The 20410-nt window shown below is 43.0% G+C and overlaps 1 protein-coding gene across 1 annotated transcript in view; it reads left to right on the plus strand.

Annotated features, from left to right (window-relative positions):
- The first annotated feature begins 3577 nt into the window (after positions 1–3577).
- LOC130111349 (protein TANC1-like) overlaps positions 3578–20410 on the plus strand; it is a 41198-nt gene continuing 24365 nt past the window's right edge. Inside the window, exons 1-6 of the mRNA XM_056278508.1 lie at positions 3578–3653; positions 5251–5448; positions 7042–7134; positions 8795–8925; positions 10913–11207; positions 12161–12436. Of these exons, the coding sequence (XP_056134483.1) occupies positions 3578–3653; positions 5251–5448; positions 7042–7134; positions 8795–8925; positions 10913–11207; positions 12161–12436 (1069 nt within the window). The remainder of the gene's footprint in view (positions 3654–5250; positions 5449–7041; positions 7135–8794; positions 8926–10912; positions 11208–12160; positions 12437–20410) is intronic.

Genomic DNA, 20410 nt, shown 5'->3' on the forward strand with positions numbered 1-20410 from the left:
AACCTACAGAAGTTGCTCAGGTAGTGCAGCTCATCCAGGATGGCACATCAATGCTTGCTGTGGCAAGAAGATTTGATGTGTCTCCCAGCACAGTGTCCAGAGCATGGAGGAGGTACCAGGAGACAGGCCAGTACACCAGGAGACGTGGAGGGGGCCGCAGGAGGACAACAACCCCGCAGCAGGACCGCTATCTGGTCCTTTGTGCAAGGAGGAACAGGAGGAGCACTGCCGGAGCCCTACAAAACGACCTTCAACAGGCCACTAATGTGCAGGTTTCTGCTCAAACAGTGAGAAACAGAATGCATGAGGATGGTATGAGGGCCCGACGTCCACAATTGGGGCCTGTGCTCACAGCCCAACACCATGCAGCCCGATTGACCTTTGCCAGAGAACATCTTGGTTGGCAGATTCGCCATTGGCGCCCTGTGCTCTTCACAGATGAGAGCAGGTTCACACTGAACACATGTGACAGACGTGAGAGAGTCTGGAGACGCTGTGGAGAACGTTCTGCTGCCTGCAACATCCTCCAGCATGACCGGTTTGGCGGTGGGTCAGTGATGGTCTGGGGAGGCATATCCTTGGAGGGCCGCACAGACCTCTACGTGCTAGCCAGAGGTACCATGACTGCCATTAGGTACCGGGATGAGATCCTCAGACCCATTGTCAGACCATATGCTGGTGCAGTGGGCCCTGGGTTCCTGCTCATGCATGACAATGCTCGTCCTCATGTGGCCAGAGTGTGTCAGCAGTTCCTGTAAGTCGAGGTCATTGATGCTATGGACTGGCCTGCACGTTCCCCAGACCTGAATCCAATCGAGCACCTCTGGGACATCATGTCTCGTACCATCCGCCAACGCGATGTCGCACCACAGACTGTCCAGGAGTTGACCGATGCCCTGATCCAGGTCTGGGAGGAGATCCCTCAGGAGACCATCCGTCGTCTCATCAGGAGCATGCCCAGATGTTGTAGGGAGTGCATACAGGCACGTGGAGGCCACACACACTACTGAGCCTCATTTTGAATCGTCTTGAAGAATTTCCACAGAAGTTGGATCAGCCTATGTTCTCATTTTCCACTTTGATTTTGAGTATGATTCTGAATCCAGACCTTAATGGGCTAATGATTTTGATTTCTATTGATCATTCTTAGGTTATTTTGCTCTAAACACATTCCTCTGTCTAATAAATAAAGATTTTCAGCTGAAATATTTCATTCATCGAGGTCTATATTGTGTTTTTAGGTGTTCCCTTTATTTTTTTGAGCAGTATAAATCATTTGGTAGGTATTGGTATGCTGCAGCATTCAGTATCTAAACCATAAAATGTCTAATTAAGACAGATAAAGACAGTCTTCCAGCTCTTTATAAAAAATAATCCCAATCAGAATACAGTCCCACTTTCCCACACATGGGAGAACTTTGCCCTCAGGGCTTTCTGCCAAATTCATTGAACTTTCCTAAATTTAACCTAACCTTATTTACATAAGGTTAAATTAAATTTAGGCAACCTCGCCCTCAACGTAACCTTATCCAAACTCTTACCTTAACCTAACCGATAGCTAACCTTAACCAAACTGAACCCTCAACCCAATCCTAACCTAACTTCAACCTAGCCCTAACCTTAACCGATAGCTAACCTTAACCTAATCGACAGCTAACCCTCAACCCAATCTTAATCTAACCTCAACCTAACCCTAATCTTAATCTAACATTTACCTTAACCTAACCTTACCCGATAGCTAACCCTCAACTCAATCTTAATCTAACCTCAACCTAACCCTAACTTTAACCGATAGCCAACCTTAACCTAACCCGATAGCTAACCATAAACTAGATAGCAAAACTTCAACCAACAGCAAACCCTCAACCCAATCTTAATCTAACCAACCTAACCGTAACCTTAACCGATAGCTAACCTACTACTACTTCTACTACTACTACTACTTTCGTCTGCTTCCGTTAGGGGTCGCCACAGCGGATCCTCCGTTTCCATTTCTTCCTGTCTTCTGCATCCTCCTCTCTCACCAGCCACCTGCATGTCCTCCCTCACCACATCCATAAACCTCCTCTTTGGCCTTCCTCTTTTCCTCTTCGCTGGCAGCGCCATATTCACCATCCTTCTCCCAGTATAACCAATAGCTAACCATAACCTAGATAACAAAACTTCAACCAACAGCAAACACTCAACCCAATCTTAACCTAACCTCAACCTAGTCCGAACCTTAACCTAACGCTCACCTTAACCGATAGCTAACCTTAACCTAACCTAATTGACAGCTAACCCTCAACCCAATCTTAACCTAACCTTAACCTAACGCTTACCTTAACCGATAGCTAACCTTAACCTAACCTAATTGACAGCTAACCCTCAACCCAATCTTAACGTAACCTCAACCTAGTCCGAACCTTAACCTAACGCTTACCTTAACCTAACCGATAGCTAACCCTCAACTCAATCGTAACCTAACCTCAACGTAACTGTTGTAGTTGAAGTTAGCACCCTAACCCCAACCTCACGCCTCTGTTAGACCGGAAGCTCTCTGGCAGAAAACTCTGAAGGCAAGTTTCTCCCGCGTGCCACTTTTCCTCTCCTCCAACTCCATTGGACGGTCTGTGAACGTTCTCGTTCCATTGGACTGGTTTTAGAATGTGGGTTTGCTTTTGTTGCCATCTAGCGACGCTCTACATAACCAGCAGCCCGCCGCTATAAAGGGCTTGACATCTTGTAACCCACTTACTCAGTCAAGCAGTGCATTGAAGGAGCAGCGGTGAGTCCAACTTGCCGATTTCAATGATCTTTGAATTTCTAAGGTGAGGTGTTTTTTTTATGAGAAATTATAAGGGTCGTTCATGAATTTTAAACAAATCCCATAGAACACGAAGCGCACACAGTCATGTGTGTTAACTTTGAAGCGTTTTAACGGCGCCATGCACGACAGTGCATGCTATAGCAGGATAATTCTGTTGTCATCGCAGCTCCCCGCCTCTCGAACCCTGATCAAGTGCTGGGTGTGCCGACTCGTCTGTGAACAAGCTGACAGACCCAAGTTGAAGGGCCGGAGCAAGTCTACGGTGTCGTCGTTCAGCTCTCCGTGGATTTACATGAAAGTATGAACGCAACAAAAGGGACCTGAGAGAAGGTAATGTCAGAATAAATCTCTTTCTTTTTATTCTCGCATGCACGACTGTTGGTGCATATTTTGCACAAAGAGACGACTGTACTCACAAAGAGAACGCTCTACTAACCTCTACAAATGGTATGTACTGTATAAACTTAATCTTCGAGAGGAACTGTGTTTCCCAATCCAGTCACCGGTCCCCTTGCCCTGCAGGTTGTCGTTGTAACACTGCATAGGTACACTATCTATTGTTACACAGCAAATCATATTATAACACTTTATTATGTCAGACGTGCCAAATCTGACATACACAAGGGCTGATTGGTTGAGTAAGTATAAGCAGAACCAATGAAAAGCCGGGTTACAATTATATTCTGCAGGACAGGAGGTACTTGAGGAAGTGATCATTTGGGTCATCTTCCTTTTGTAGGCAGTGGAGTGTGGAGCAACAGCCCAGAAATGTTCAGAGCAGTGTTTGGAAACAAAAGAGAAGATGGAGGGAAACGCCGAGATAAGAAAGGCAAACGAACTCCAGGTAAGCCCAGACACTCTGAAACGACCGCTTGATTAGATTGTAGGTACATTATTGTCTGCAATGCATCAGGGATTGCTTGCATTGAGATTTTGCTTTTGTTGCATGATGTTTTTTTCCCCCATCAGTACAAGGGCTGAGATAGCTATTCAATTAGATTTTAACTTGTGCGTTCCTGTTTCCAATTTCAACAATAACTCAGGTGTGGGGTTCTTGACGTTTGTTAGACGTCGGTCTTAACAATATTTCAAGGCAACGTGGCTTCTCTTCTCTTGGGTGATTTGAGTAGAGCCAGTTCAATTAGCCCAATTCATCAGTGTGTCCCCGTCCTTTATGCAATTTCCCAGCCCTTCATGCATTAAAGTGTGTCAGGAGAAGTTAGAGTAGGTTAGGCAAACATCCTGACCTACAAAAACACAAGTGAAATTCTTTGGAACTTCAGTGTGCCTGATATGATGGTATGCATCCAATTGTCGATTGTGATGTGCATTGTGTTGGCTCACAATTTTCCATTTCGCACATAATCTAGGTTGCGTTTGGCCTTTCTGCTCATTCATATTCCCCCTCATTTTTATTTAGTTTTTTAGGGTGGCAAGAGCACTAGGAAGCCAGAACCACAGTTTTGTTCAACAATGAGAATGCTCCCATTGCCATGAAATAACAGAAGCTATTTGTGTTAGCACTGTTGCCTCACAGCAAGAAGTTCCTGGGGTTTGAACCCCAGGCCGTCCCAGGTCCTTTCTGTGTGCATGTTCTCCCCGTGTCTGAGCGGGTTTCCTCCGGGTGCTCCGGTGTCCTTCCACCATAAAAAAAAACATGCATGTTAGGGTTAACACTCCTGCCTGTGCCCCTGAGCAAGGCAATAGAAAGAAGAACTGGAGGTGGTCCCCGGGCACCGCAGCTGCCCACTGCTCCTATACAATAGGATGGCTTGAATGCAGAGGTTGAATTTCGTTGCATGCTTGCTTACAATGACAAATAAAATGTCTTTCTTTCTTGTGTTATCACAAGGTATTTTTTATGCATTGCAGAACACAGTAGCATTAAGACTTCGCAGTGGCGATGGAAAGAAATTGTGCTTAGTATGGGAGTAAACATGTTGCGCATTAATATTAATGCGCTGCTCTTGTTGGCAAGAACAGAAGGAGATAGAGAAATGTGTCAGTCTCATTAAAATGGCCTGTTTGTACAGTATGTGGTGTATGCTGGGCACCTTTGAATGGCAAGATCACAGTGACAGCCTCGTTATCTTGCATATTTTTGAGGATCTTCTTCTGAATATGAGTGGTAACATATGTGCCACACTTCTCTTGTCTAGTTAAAGTTAACAACGGCCTAAATGGTCTCCTATGTGTTATCATCAATTGTAGGAAGAAGTGGTGGACAACGGAACTGATTGAGATATGCAGTGGATATGCAGTGAATGTGTGGTTATAAAAGTAACTAAAACCAGATGTTCCCTATCTCACAGCCCAATGTGAAACATAATCTGGCCACTCTTTCATTCTTCTTTCTCTTCTCATTGGATCGGCTCGACACTTTTGACGGCGTTATATTTACGCCGCCCTTTCTCTTTTATTCTTCCTCCCCTCCTGCCCAGGTGACGAAGTCTACAGCCATAATACGTTGCAGGTGGGAAGTGGTGGCAAACATCTCCAGGATCGAGGCAGAGTCCGCGCCGGAAGCCCAGGAAAACGTCTGAGGTTGACCAAGGGTGTGTCCATATCTTTGCCCTCCTCCCCTCTGCTCCCCCGCCAGTCCTTCATCGTACCCTCACACTCCAGTGTCAAGTCCCCAGGTGAGCTGGATCCTCAACCACTGTAGTATCCATCCATCCATCCTTTAGCTTAACCACTTATCCTGCTCTCAGGGTCGTGGGGATGCCGGAGCCTATTCTAGCAGTCACTGGGCAACAGGCGGGGGAGACACCCTGGACAGGCCACCAGGCCATCACAGGGCCAACACACACACACACACACACACACACACACACACACACACACACACACACACACACACACACACACACACACACACACATTCATTCCTAGGGACAATTTAATACGGCCAATTCACCTGACCTACATGTCTTTGGACTGTGGGAGGAAACCAGAGCCCCCGGAGGAAACCCAGGCAGACCATACAAACTCCATACAGAGGACGACCCGGGATGACCCACCAAGGTTGGACAACCCTGGGGCTCGAACCCAAGACCTTCTTGCTGTGAAGCAACCATGCTAACCACTGCGCCACCGTGCCGCCCAACCACTGTAATATATTGTACACAAAACACTGACAATCTAAAAACGCAGCAAATAACAAAAAAAGCCCATCGGGGTTTTTGTCAAAGGTGGCAAGAGACTTGCATTTATCGGTGCTTCTCTCCTTTCACACAAACGTTTCATACATGGGGACAATGAATACCAGAACATACGTGCCCTTAGGGCCCAAGTGCCAGTGACAGATTCTCAGATTAAATGATTGAACAAGTTGCATTAGGGAAGGTGACACTAGATGGCAGTATGCTTCAGCAAGTGTAGGCGTTTAAACTTGTGAATGTGACTGCGTACAATAGTTTACATTGGCAAGAGAGCGTGTTGGATTGTATTGAGGCCATACGCATCCATATCTCCAACTGCTGAACCAATTCATATACCTAATGAGCATTATTGGGGGGGGCATAACAGCTCACATAATGACTGTCATTTCTTTGATGGTCATGCAATTAGAACATTAGGCTGCGCAGAGTATCTTAACATGCACCCACATGCATGATTTATACTTGGAATGAGCTTTGATCCGGAGATTTGGAACATTTTAGCACTGGGAACATTTCATCAGTCTCAATGACCTTCATCTCTATAGGGTTTGGGTAAACAAAATCCTGCTCCATGTATTCACACCATTGATCATGAGTTGATCCTTTTTTATTTATTTATTTTGCACAGCTTTAGATCACACACAGACACACCTATGCCCACCAATATAGGCATGCTCTTTTGGTCCTACTACAATGCACATACATTAGCAATGCTAATATATTATGGATAAACACCCACAGTGGGGTAACTTTTGTGCTGTTTGCATACATGCCTCACACTCTGTGCACATGCACACATGCATTGCTTTAGCCATGGGACACAATTCAAATTCTGCACCACAGATCTCATCTAGGGAAGCTTAATCTCTCTCTCTCTCTCTCTCTCTCTCTCTCTCTCTCTCTCTCTCTCTCTCTCTCTCTCTCTCTCTCTCTCTCTCTCTCTCTCTCTCTCCCTCATGCACACTTTCTTTCCTATCCCTCTCTATCTCCACCCATAAACCCTCCCTCCCTCTTTCCTCTCCCTCTCCCCTCTCTCCTTTCTTCCCTCGTCCCTCTTTGCTCTGGCTGAAGGACTGATAAAGAAGCTGGAGTACGTGGATGGCTCTTCCTATCCGAGAGAAGCTCTTGTCTTTGCCTCGTGTCGTAGCAAGGCAGACCAGAGAGGTGAGAGAATGAGAATGCATGAGCGTGATTATCTTCGTGTCCTTTTTTTTTTCCTTTCCCAAAGACCTGATCAGACACTGAATTAGAATGAGTGATTCAAATAAGAGGAGGGAGGATGTGAGAGGGAAGAAAAAGAGGAAAGGTAGAGAGAGTGTGCTGGGGGAGTGCGTGTGAATGGATGGTAGAAAGTAATAGTTTTTTTTAGTCAAAAAAAGGCTGTGGGTTTAGTTTTACCTGTCAAATCAATGCAGGTTTGAAAATATCAGTGTGTTTTTGTAAGTGTACTGGTGATGTCACGTCTGTTCACATGCCTACATTTATTGTCATGTTTTATCGCCGCCGAGGTTATATATGACCAAAAAGGGTGTAAATACTTACATCCCGGTTAGATAATTTGTTTAAGACTAGAAGGGTGCCCTTAGGCTGCACAATTTGTATGAAGCATGTTCCATTCTTGTTGCCAGGCACCTCTCAGCTTCCCGTTTCCAATGGCAACTGCTATGTGGTTTGATGGATAGCGCTGGACATTCAGTGTTCCTCTCCTCATATTACTCCAGATTGGATCTCAGTGCTCTGCTGACTAAATGCAAAGTTTGCTCTCTCTCTCTCTCTCTCTCTCTCTCTCTCTCTCTCTCTCTCTCTCTCTCTCTCTCTCTCTCTCTCTCTCTCTCTCTCTCTCTCTCGTGTAACCACTCAACAGTTTTTTGTTTTTGTTTTTTTTTGTGCTGTAACAGTAAATATTTGCTAAAAGGGTTGTACAACCTGAATAATGTATGGGCTTAAAATGGGCAGGTTTGCTATTTAAAACGGATCCTGATATTAACAAGGCAAAACTTCTGTTGCCGCACAGTTGTCTTGAATATTAATTTTTCGAGGTAGTGTACATTTCTGTGCAAATGGGGATGTATTTGGACAGAAAAAATAAAGAATGAGATAGAATCAATAGAGGGAATGAAAAATGAATGAGATGATTGAACTCAGATCTGCCTGAAGAGTGGTGAGTTGGTCCAATCCTCCCTCACACGGCCTTTTTATATTCCTGCTCGAAGTGCACATTAATCAGTTGATTAAAGCATAGAAATGAGACCTGAGGAAAAAAGAACAATGTCACTCAATTGAGAAAAGCACAGCAATATGGCATTAAAAAAAACGATTGATTCTTCATTCTTCAGACAAGCGTGGACCATAGTGAAGCCATCGTTTGGGGTCATAGCATCAGGGAGCCTTAAAATGTGATAAATGAATGTGCCACATGGCCTGTGTCAGCCAATCTCTCTAGCACCAACACCCAAGGCAGAGCCAAGACACTCCTCTCTGCCGTAGAGTCGATGCTGAGCTCATTGACATTCACAACTCGCCTCTTAACTGAGAGCACCGGGCAAGTGTGTGCGTATATAAACACACAACCAAACACAACCTCGCACTGCTTCCTCAGCCAAGGACTGAAAAGCCACTGTCTATGCATTCTTAATGAGGGCAGCTGGGGCCATGTTGACCGGCGGATGCATATATTGCACATCATCTACTGGCGAGGCTGCTGGGTTGGGAGGATTGGGAGGGGTCTGAGGTGAGCTGAGCTGTGCTGAGCATAAGTTAGGTGGTGATTTCTACTTGTTTCCATTTGCATATGTGTCTGTCCTGGATCTGTGTTATGTTCCAGACGTCCACGTGGACCCCCAGCTAGGGTCCTCCCTTTCTACCCAGGAACTGATGACCAGACTATGCTTCTTACTGGGAGAAGCAACCCCTGGCACAGCTAGCTCTCCTATGGAGGACAAGAGGGAAAAAAAGGTAGGGCCGTGTATTGATCCTCCCATCTCCTGCTGTCATAACATTTGAATGGGAGTTTTGGAGTGGAGATAGATAGATAGATAGATAGATAGATAGATAGATAGATAGATAGATAGATAGATAGATAGATAGATAGATCTGGGGTTATTTCCCTCCCTGGGGTAGTATAGATAGATAGATAGATAGATAGATAGATCTTAGTAATTTCCCTCACCTTAAACATTTCAAAATGACCTTTTGCATATTTCTCAAGCTATTTATGCAAAAAGAAAGGCACGTTAATGTAGACATTTATGCTGCAAGAACGTTTGAATGACTTGCCAAAAACCTCTTTGGGGAAGCAGATGGGCATAAATGTCGAGGCACATGATGTATCGATTATATTGCTACCTTCCAATACATGGCTCCAATCCTCTGTAGCCAATAGCTGTAGGCTTAGCAGCACATTATGAGTCTTATTGTATATATGCTTATGATGTTTCTTTGCGTCTGTGTCTTCACATTGCTCAGCCTTGGCCCAGTTTCTCAGCCTCATTCCACCACCTGAGCTCCAGATACAGTCAGTTTCACTAAGATAGTGAACCACATATGAGGAATGTGGGTTGTCCAGGCTAAGATAGATGAGGGTAGGGTATAGAGGGAATAGGCCCAGCTGCTTTGCCTCTTGTGCTTTGTCTCCCTGCAGTCTCATTGGTGCAGAAATTCTGGGTTGGTAATGAGCAGCCCTGCTATGCATATTGTCATATTCTTAAAGTACACTTGAACAGGAATCTAAAAAGATAAGTATTAAAAGACAAATGTTGAAATTCTTGATTACCTGTTGAAAAAAATGATTGCCCTTTTTAAGGGTTTTGTTAAAACGGCTAGATTTTCTCATACATCTACCACGTGGCTTATAATTACTGTCATTCAATTTGTGAATATAGGAATAAAATGCCTGTGTGATTTGAGGTATTCAGTGCCAGTAAAATATCTATTTTGTGAGGAAAATCCGGATATTTTTGGGGGAAATGATTTAATTCTTTAGAACTCTGTATCTCCTGATTTTTTTTCCACAGAAGTATTTGAATCTATCAGTCAGAATAGCAAAAAAACAAACAAAAAAAACCCAAAAAAAACTGTTATATGCTCAAATTCTCATCCCAGCGATGAACCTTGTTATACATACCCATTGGGGATGGGGAGCTGAGAGGCTTATGGCTGTTATCACAAAACCTTGTCACTGGTGATTCTCTTTTCTTTTCTTTTTTTCTCCACATTTTGGCTTGGAAATTGAATTGGATGTTCAGAGGGTTCATCGTGGATTTATGAAGGTTCGTGTCCACGAGGCCCAGACAATCGGTTCATAGCTCCCTGTGTGATTTGAAATACATAAACAGCAAGCTGAACATCAGGCTGATAAAAAGATTTTTTTTCTTAATTCCTGACAAATTGTTTTCGTGATGATAGAAGATTTATTCAGTTGCAGTTGTACATGGTGCAGTGGTGCCAAGATGAGGCTTTGTAGAGGAGGGTGGACGGAGATGGTCATGCACGTTTTAGCAAACAGTACATGTACTGTGGTAAAACGTGCATGTGCATACTCAAATATACAAAAATCATCACAGTTTTCATACAAAATGCACTTATTCAAACACACACACACACATACACATACACAGGAACCTTATTTTTGGCCGAACTGCATGATTGCATGACAAAGATGTGAGTAATGTTAGGAAGCGGATTAACCAAAGATGTTTGCGAAGGATTATTTACATCTGTTTTGTCTTTTCCTCCTTTTTCTTTTTGTACACAATGGATCTAATCTATCCCTTCCCATCCCCCTCCCATTTCCTCTTACATACCTTTTTCTTACTTACCTTTACTCTTATCTTCCATTTGTTTTTGCATTTACACATCTTGTTTTTGTTCCCCCTCCCGCCTACTCCCCTGACCTTGTCTCTATTTACTGTGTCCATTTCTGATCCCTTTGTCCTTCCCTCAGTGTGAGACCCCCGCCCAGGGGGGGAGTCCCAGCTCCACTCTGACCTGCAGCACTGCATCGCCCTCTTCAGAAAGCCCCTCTTCCACTCTGAGCACTTGTGCCGGTGGGCAGCCGGTGGGCCTTCCTCTGCCGGTAGTGCCCTGCTGTGGCTCCAACATCAGCCCCTGTGGGACTCTGTCCAGCCCCACACCCAACCCGGCCCCTGGCCCTGGCCCCGGACAGTTCGCTGGTAACACAACCGGCTCGGTTCAAAGCCCAACTTCCACGCTGGAGAGCAAAGATAGTGGAATCATATGTAAGTGCTCCATCATATATATCCTCTTACAGATCCTTGCCTTATCTGTGATGTGGGTAGATTTGAGTAACCTAATGCTGTGTGAATGGTGAGATCAGGCCAGGCGGCTTTTCAAATATCACTTTATTACCTCAGTATCAGTTTGGATGGATTGGAATCAGCCTGCCACAAGGTCAAGCAGGTCAAATAGATGAATTCAAGCCGTAGTTATGGTGAAAAAACACACGTGTGTGTGTATACACTCACACACACACACACACACACACACACACACACACACACACACACACACACACACACACACACACACACACACACACACACACACACGGAAAACATCAGTGGCCCACTTATCTCTGCAAAAGCCTGACTTCCCTTATCAGTAATCCGAAATTGTCACTGATGACTGTAGGATGCCACAGAGGTAGACAGATAAACACAGCTTCATCGTACTTCTGAGTCCTTGTCAGTTGTCTACCCCTACCCCACAACTAGCTTTCTAGTTTGCCTGTGCCACTTCAGCCTCAAGGCTTCAGCTCCCTCCTGTCAAAACTGGGACACTGCTGTCTTTGTTGCTTATGGGTCTGATTCTCTTAAAATAGGACACTCTTTTCTCCCTAAATAGAGTTTGTATTTATAGTTAAGTACAAGAGGGCAAAGCGCGTTATCCAGCACAATAAATTTTTTTGATTGATAATTTTTTCAGCCTCACTCATTGACTATACACGAGTACTGACTAGTTGGGAGCCATTGTTGTTGTTGTTATTGCATAGACATCCTCTTAAATGCTTTCATTGTCAATGCCTGTTGAGGATTATGTTAAATTGTGGGGGTAATCTTTTGTTAATTGCTCAATTCTTCAAAAGTTTTACTGCTTAAGACAAATAAAGTTGCACACTGCTTCAGAGGGATTATATTTCTTGTTCCTGCTTTCTCTCTGGCCCGTCATTCAGCCACCATCACGAGTTCTTCTGAGAATGAGCGGCGTAGCTGCTCCAGTGTGGATCTGGTCAAGGATGACAGCCCTGGAGTTGGGGTTGCAGGCCACGTACACGAGGACTGCCCTCCTGGACCTTCCAGAGACAATCCGACCGCCCCAAAAGATGAGGCCTTACCTCGAACCGACATCAATCAACCCAGGACTCCGCCCCCACCGAAGAGACCCCTCCCACAACGCCACACACATTGCACCTCCTCCCTTGTGATGCCCCGTCCAAACTCTGTGGCTGGTATGTTTACTAAGTGTGTATTTATGGTAGGTTGAATGTGAGGGATAATCCATGACGAGGTTTGTGTTAAAGGATTTTAATGCACAACGCAGAGGCAAAGAACTCAGCAAAAGCCTTCACTTATTTTTTTCGTTGAACATTTTGAACTCAGAAGAGTTCATGATGCAAAAGTTAGCTGCTAAGCTAAAGCTTTGAATGTTTACTGGGCTTGCTACTGATTCAGCGTATTGCTAAGGTCACAAAACAAATTCGTGGCCAGCGTATTAATTAAGAGCAGTAATTAAACTTGAGCTGAACGACATGTGCATAAAATGGTTTTAACGCACACCCTCCAGCCAATCATAAATGAGTGTCCTCTGTGGCCATGCTATAAGAATAATCAATTCCAAACACATAACTGTGTTAGAATGGGACATAAGGGACGTTAGTTCTACTTTATTGATCCATTTGTCACAGCTGAAAATTGTAATTTTGCCCTCCTACGTTGTTCAGGATGGGAGCAGACCACACTATTCATATCTGTTGCCAATTTAGATCTCCATTTCATTTAACACACATGTCTTTAGACTATGGGATGTATATGGAGTACCTGGAGGAAACCCACCCAAACTCAAAATAGATGGGGTTGAACCCAGGACCTTCTCATTGTGAGGCGACAATGCTCTAACCCCTACACCTATAATCTAATGTGTGAAGCTAATGGTATATATATATTTGCCATCGAGGTAAAAGGTTGGGAAGACCCATTTTATGATCCCCACCATCAGTTGGTGAAAACTCATCTTGAATTACACAGCAGATGAATTTTGTTGACAGGTTTGCGTGCGTGAGTCAGTTATGATTGAATGATGACTGTTAGATTAGGTGAAATCATAATGATTCCCATGGGAATCTCAGATTACTAGTATAGGTGACTGAATGTCTTATTGATAAATTGATTGAGGCATTAGTAGGGTAACATTTTGCAGGCCCTTACTATGTCTTCTCTGTGGTGCAGAGGAGGTGGGATTTGGCTTGGCTGTGTGAGACAGAAGGAAACTTCACTGCACCATCTAACAGTGTTCTACTTAGCACTTAGCACTACATGGAGTGAACACTACCAGTTGCCAGTATATTGCAAGGCCAGAAGTTGTCACAGTCATGCACTGATGGCAGAGCCTGTCACTGCAAGGTGCCAAGCTGATCATCAGGAGCAGCTGGGGGTTCAGTGTCTTGCTCAAGGACACTTCGACACGCTGTCTGAAGGAGCCGGGGATTGAACCAGGAACCTTCCGATTACTGGATAACCCGCTGTACCTCCTGAGCCATACCGCCCCACTCTGTAAAATTCAAAATGGTGCCCAACAGTGTTTCAGTGATGTCTGGCATCAACACAACCTGCGTAGAAGTGATTAGGAATATTACAACTTTTATTGAAAACCTCTTCACCTTTCCCACGGTAAACCGTAAGAGCAGACAGGATTCCTATTAGGAAGGGGGAAGAAAAAATAACTTACCGCTGGTTTTAACATCCATTTAATAATTTATGAAGGCTATTACTGAGGCGATTACTATTATTAAAGAAGAGAATCCCTAAGGCTCATGTTTAAAATTCAAGGCCTGTGGGCCAAATCCGGCCCCTTGCAAATTTTGATTTGGCTCGCATATCAGTTTAGGTTCTCAATAATTTTGGCCCACCTAGTTGTAGCTGTGCTCTGCACAGCGACGCACGCGCCAAACCAGACAGACGGGCGCACCGTCTGCAGGGACGCAAATAGCTGATTACGGACATGCATGACGCAGTGAAAGCCTTTCAAGCAAAACTGCGTTTGTGGGAGAACCAAATGCAGCAGGTAAATTATGTTCACTTTCACCTGTCAGTCATTTGCAAACGGGCTCACCACTGCTTTCCTTAAGTGAGAGATGTGCGGAAAAACGGAAGACACTCAAAGCAGAATTCGGCAGGAGGTTTGCCGACTTTGAGACTCAGAAATTCAGGTTTGAGCTTTTTTTACAAATCCATCTGCAGTTGATGTGGACAGTGCCCCAGAGCACTTACACTTAGAATTGGTAGAATTACAGTGCAGTGGTGCACTGAGGACCAAGTTTGACTCAGTTTGGGAGGGCGAGTTCGCGCCATTCATCCCAAACACGATGCCACAGCTCTGCCTTCTTGTCCTGAGCATGTTCAGGGTTTGCGTGAGCAAATATTCTCTGCGATGAAGATCAACAAATCCTCTCACACATCCCACCTCATAGACAAACATCTTGCCTCCATTCTGAAAGTGGCTGCAGCTCAGGACTTTAAGCCAAGAATTGATGAATTTGCAACAAAGAAAAGATGTCTGGTGGCTGGAAATAGGCCAATCTATGTAGTTAATTGGCACGCCAACATTGATGCGTCATATTTAGGTCTGTGAAATAGGCTGCATGTGAGCTTTGCTTCACTAAAGTTTATTTGTAATTTTTAGGGTTTTATTAGAGGGACAGCTCAGGTTGGACAGTTTGGAGGCAAGATTGAGATGGTTTGGACATGTGTAGAGGAGAGATGCTGGGTATATTGGGAGAAGGATGCTGAATATGGAGCTGCCAGGGAAGAGGAAAAGAGGAAGGCCAAAGAGGAGGTTTATGGATGTGGTGAGGGAGGACATGCAGGTGGCTGGTGTGACAGAGGAAGATGCAGAAGACAGGAAGAAATGGAAACGGGTGATCCGCTGTGGCGACCCCTAACGGGAGCAGCCGAAAGTAGCCAGTAGTAGTAGTACTAGTAGTAGCAGTACTTGTAGATATGCAGCTGATTGCATGTCAGAAGACTAGGCTGTAAACTACATGATCAAAGATCTTTTATTTTTATTTTTTTATTAACTGTCCCACACAGCCATTGTGTTGTCATATTCAAGCCTGTGAAACAGTTTATGAGAGACTTGTAGAAATATGGGAAAGAGCGATATTTAAAGATTCATCATTTTTCTTTTACATCAGGACGTATTTTGTTTTTTAACTGTCCCACACAGCCACTGCATTGTAATATCCAGGCCTGTGAAACAGATTTTTGTGAGTTGGCTGTATGGTAGCCTACTTGTAAAAATGTAATCAGAATGCATTATTCTGATTGACTAAATGCTATGATGGCTAAGCAAAAAAATGTTTGATGACTTGTGAGAAGGCTATATGGGAAATGCAACAATATAACCAAAGATATTTTATTTCTATTTTTTTACTGAAATGAAAGCATGTCAATAAGCTATTTAAGCCTGGCCCTTGATGTGATTCTCATTTCCCAGTGTGGCCCTTACTAAAACTGAGCTTGACACCCCTGCCCTAACGAGTGGTGCTGCATTCAAGGCAGCTCAGAACGTGAAAGAGTCGGGTTCCGGAAGAAAGAAATCACCCATTCATAGTAGGACCTTTAATTATTAGCTATGATGTACTAACAGTAAAAGGCAGACTTACCATGAGCTACAACACTCTGAAAAAATGGCAGATGTTTCTGTTGAAGCCATAAATTAGTCTGATTTCAACTCTGTTTTTAAGATTTTGTTTTTTTATCCCTGAACTTCCTGGTGAAGTACTATATTTCCAACAGTCCTTTACTGAGTTCCACCAATCAGAGAAGTTGCTGTTACCATGGAGATGGAAACCACTCTGACATTGAGTCACTAATGGGGATGAAGAGAAGACAAATCACAAAAAACACAACTGTATATACAAGAAAGCATTAATGATAAAACATCCGATTGCAAAGTTGGTTAAAACTGGTTGATAATGAGGGGAAAGGGACTCAACGTCATCATTTGCAATGTTTTAAGTAGTTCATCCCCTTTTATAAAAGACAAAATACACAGTGTTGTGCCTTTGTCTTTTTTTCTTTTCTTTTTTGTTGTTGCTTGGAATCTATTGTCGACAACAATAACATAGATGCTGTTAGACATCTTGTAATTTAATCCACAGCAAATTTGAGCAAGTTAAGGTTATCTACCTAAGATGGCTAGGAAACAAGTGGCTGAAAGATACTGTGACTTTTAAATTCCACATATTCCAATATTGAATCCAAAACATGAATGATAATAACACATATCACATAATTACACACCCAAATATGCATTAAAATGTTTATGAACACTTTTCTCTCTCTTAGTATTAACTATGAATGCTGCCATTTAGTTTCATACTTTTTGCGGTGGTGTCACCAGTACTTAGTTTGAATAAATCGGAGACCTGAAATTATCTTCAAATTTCCGACCTGTAATTACAGTTCAACAATCGATTCAGATTGTTCCAGGTTGGCTCTCGTCTTGAATAATGCATGAAGCCACAGTAATGTCTTGACAGTTTCTCCTGTAAACTGCTTTCAACCCTTTACAACCAACTTCACATTAACAAAAGCTTGAGGATGTGGGGGGGGGGGGTCCTACGTCTATATTAGAGGGCAGCATCGAGGGCTCGGCTCTTAGTTTATTATGCTCTTGATGGCTCAGTTGAGTTGTGGTGTCCCTTAAGGCTCAGTTCTTGGCCCCATTCTGTTTTCTATATACATACTGACTCTTGGCCAGGTCATTCAAAATCATGATGTTGTTTTACCATTTTTAAGCTGAAGACATTCTGTTATACTTGCCACTGAAACCCATACATCCTAGAGGCCTAGCAAATCTCAAAACTTGCCTCTCTGAAATTAAATCCTGGATGTCTGAAAACATTTCTTGCCTTTAATGATGATAATCTGAGGTTATTCTGTTTGGTCCCCCACATTCCATCAGCCCTTTTGGTATTAATCTTGGTGGTCTGTCAGGTAAACTTAAGCAGTCTGCTAGGAATCTTGGGTAATATTCAATGCTAACCTCGGTTTTGATAATCAAATCAAACATGTTGTTCAGTCATGCTTTCTCCAGCTCAAGGTAATCTCTAAAATTAGGTCATTTTTATCAATTGCTGATCTGCAAAAAAATTTTTGCATGCTTTTATCTGTCCTCGGCTTGATTATTGCAACGCACTTTCAGAAAGGGCTCCCTCGACCATCTGAGGTTTGTACAAAATGCCTCTGTTCAGCTCATTACCAGGACAAAAACACATGACCATATCACTTCTGTGCTTGCCTCCCTACACTGGCTCCCTGTCATTTTTAGAATTGATTTTAAAATTTCATTGCTCACTTTTAAGGCCTTAAATTGTCTTGCTTCTACATATATTTCCAATTTATTGAGCTGGTATACGCCCTCTCGACCATTAAGATCTGCAGATGGAGCCCTGCTGGTTTATTCCCAAGTCTCGGTTTGTCACAAAGGGTGATTGGGCTTTTGCAGTTAGAGCCCCCACACTATAGAACTCTCTTCCCATTGAACTAAGAAAAGCCAAATCTCTAGCTTCTTTTAAATCTCATCTTAAAACTTTTCTTTTTATGAAAGCTTTTATAAATGTTTATTTGTTTTCATTTATCTATACTGTTTTTATTTTTAATTATTTTTGCAATTGTTTCAATTAACAAATTGCTGTCTTCCATTTTGCGCTTATCTTATGTTTTTATTTGGTAGTGCTTTTTAATTAATTCTCTTAAAATGTTTTTTGTTGTTGTCATTTTTAACTGTTTTATCATGTTCTGTGAAGCACTTTATAACCCTGTTTAGAAAAGTGCTATACAAATAAAGTTTATTATCATTATTATGAAGCACATTTGGAGCACAACTGGCTTGCGTCAGCCTGGTACTTTAAATAGTACTATTATGCATTCTTGTCGTGTGTCAGTTGACAACATCTGAATTTATTGTTGGTGATTAGTCTCGAGATCAGAAAAGATGCTCAAGGATGAGGCTGGCCGGTATCTCCAAGCTGCATTCATAATTACTGCTTTAAAGCTTTTACCCCAGTAAAAGCTCTGAGATGTACTGCAGCTCCCTCAGATGTCCCTAGATTACCCATGACTGAATTAAACATTTACGCGACAGTGTGGCTGTGATGTCATCGTGTGCACTGGAGATGACCTTCATCTGATGCTTGTTTGATGTGCTGTCAATCTACAGTATTTTACAGATGAGTGCAACGTGACTTGGTCCTGTTTTATCCCAATCTGAGGGGATTAGAGGAAGCAGTAATGCCAGCTTTCACGGGGGATTTCAGTTTGGAAAATGCCATGTTTCATATATGATGGTACATTATTCTTGAGCAGCATTTGTTTGTGTGATATACAAGTCAATCAGAGCTTTGTCAGGGGAGCTGTTTGTGTTGTGTAATCCAAAACTAAATTCAAAACAATCACTGTATTTCTCCTGGTCCTCAGATGGTCTGACATGGAGCTCAACTCTTCTTTTTCTTTTTCTTTTGAGAGGTAGTGACATCCTTTTAGGGTTTGTGTTGTTGTTGTTTTTGTTTATGACTGAGCTTTGGAAATTTTCCTATCATTACAGCCCTAGAGTGCCTAACCGGCACAGACACTTCCGGATGTAATGTGTGTAATCTAGTTAGCTGGTTCCCTGCCAGGTTTGGATTTATAAACCGCATGGATTAGCTTTCCCCTTGTTACGAGAGAAGAAAAAGTGGACAAGAGAGAGGCTACAGCAGACTAGAGCAGGTTCTTAAGTGTTATCCATGCAAAGGACCCTCAAGACAGAAGCAGCTTGATTGTGCTCCCTGGAATTCCCTCCGAGAGAGCTTCTGATTAAAATTAAAGCTAACATTTGCATGCCTTTCTTTACTGTAGACTGGGATTGACCCTACTTGGCACGAGAATGAAAATATCTACAAACCAGCCAAATTTATGAATATATACATACCGTTACCACCTCCAGTAAATAAAATTACTTCGAGGTGAACTGATTTTGCTTGGGATCCACTCAAGGGTCCACAAGAGTTACCTTGACCACCGTCTTGGAACCACTACGTTAGAAACGGTGTCACGTCAGCTGAGGACAGGAGACAGTTGGATAAAGTGGTACGTGCAGCATCCAGAATTATCGGATGCATTCTCCCACCCCTAATAGAAATCTATAAGGCTAGACTACAAAAAAAGGCCATATACGTAGGTCTAACGAACCCCTCCCACCCGGCTAACAACCTTTTTAATTTCCTGCCTTCTCACAAAAGACTTAAAAGTATTAAGACCAGAACATCCAGATTCCAGAATAGCACATATCCTGGAGCCATTCGCCTCCTTAACATTCTAAACTTAGCACTGCAGGTCATTCGGCAGGTTTAAATAACTGTGCAGTAAGGCATATGTCTTTATTATGCACTTATACACTTGAAGCACTTTATCTAGTGGTCGTTAGATGTTGCTGCTAATTGCCCTACAGGTGCTGGTGTTTTATCCATAATCTTTTTATGGGGCAGATTTTTAATTTATTCTACCCATTTGTTTTATGCTTTCATGAGCATTTTATTCTATGGCTTGGATTTTTATCTATTTATTTACCTTGGATTAAGTAATTAATTAATGTGTGCTTTATAAGTGAGTGGTTCTATGTGTTTGTGTTTAAGTGAGCTCACAAAGACAAATTCCAATCAATTCTGTTGATAGGGCAATGAAGTATTGAATCTTGAATCCTGTAAAGCACACTCATAGCAGGTTGGGGGGGGGGTTACAAATACAAATGGACTGAGCATTGTAAAAAGTGAGCCCGGGTTATAGTGGGAGCAGGTGGATACGGTGGTGGGTGACTGCGTAAGAAATTGAACGTGTGTGTGTGTGTGCCAGAGAGAGCGATAAGAGAGGTTGTGTGTGATTATATTTTGTTCGCCCTAATGAGCTTTTGTGTGGAGCAGCCAATGGCTTTTGATTGCTTGATGTTCTCAATTTACAGTGCGTGCATGGCATTTCATTTGTGCGAGCATTGTGTTGCTTATTTGAGTGATCGCAGCAGTCTCTGTGTGTTACCGTGTTGGGAATAGCTGAAATATTTCTACCTTTTATCTGCCTATAGATATGTATTTTCAGCGATTAACATAAAATTAGTGCTGTGATATTTATGATAACACACAATCTTTGGCCAGTATCAGACACACATT

This window comes from Lampris incognitus, chromosome 4, assembly GCF_029633865.1.
Source record: "Lampris incognitus isolate fLamInc1 chromosome 4, fLamInc1.hap2, whole genome shotgun sequence".
In the NCBI taxonomy this organism is placed as follows: domain Eukaryota; kingdom Metazoa; phylum Chordata; class Actinopteri; order Lampriformes; family Lampridae; genus Lampris; species Lampris incognitus.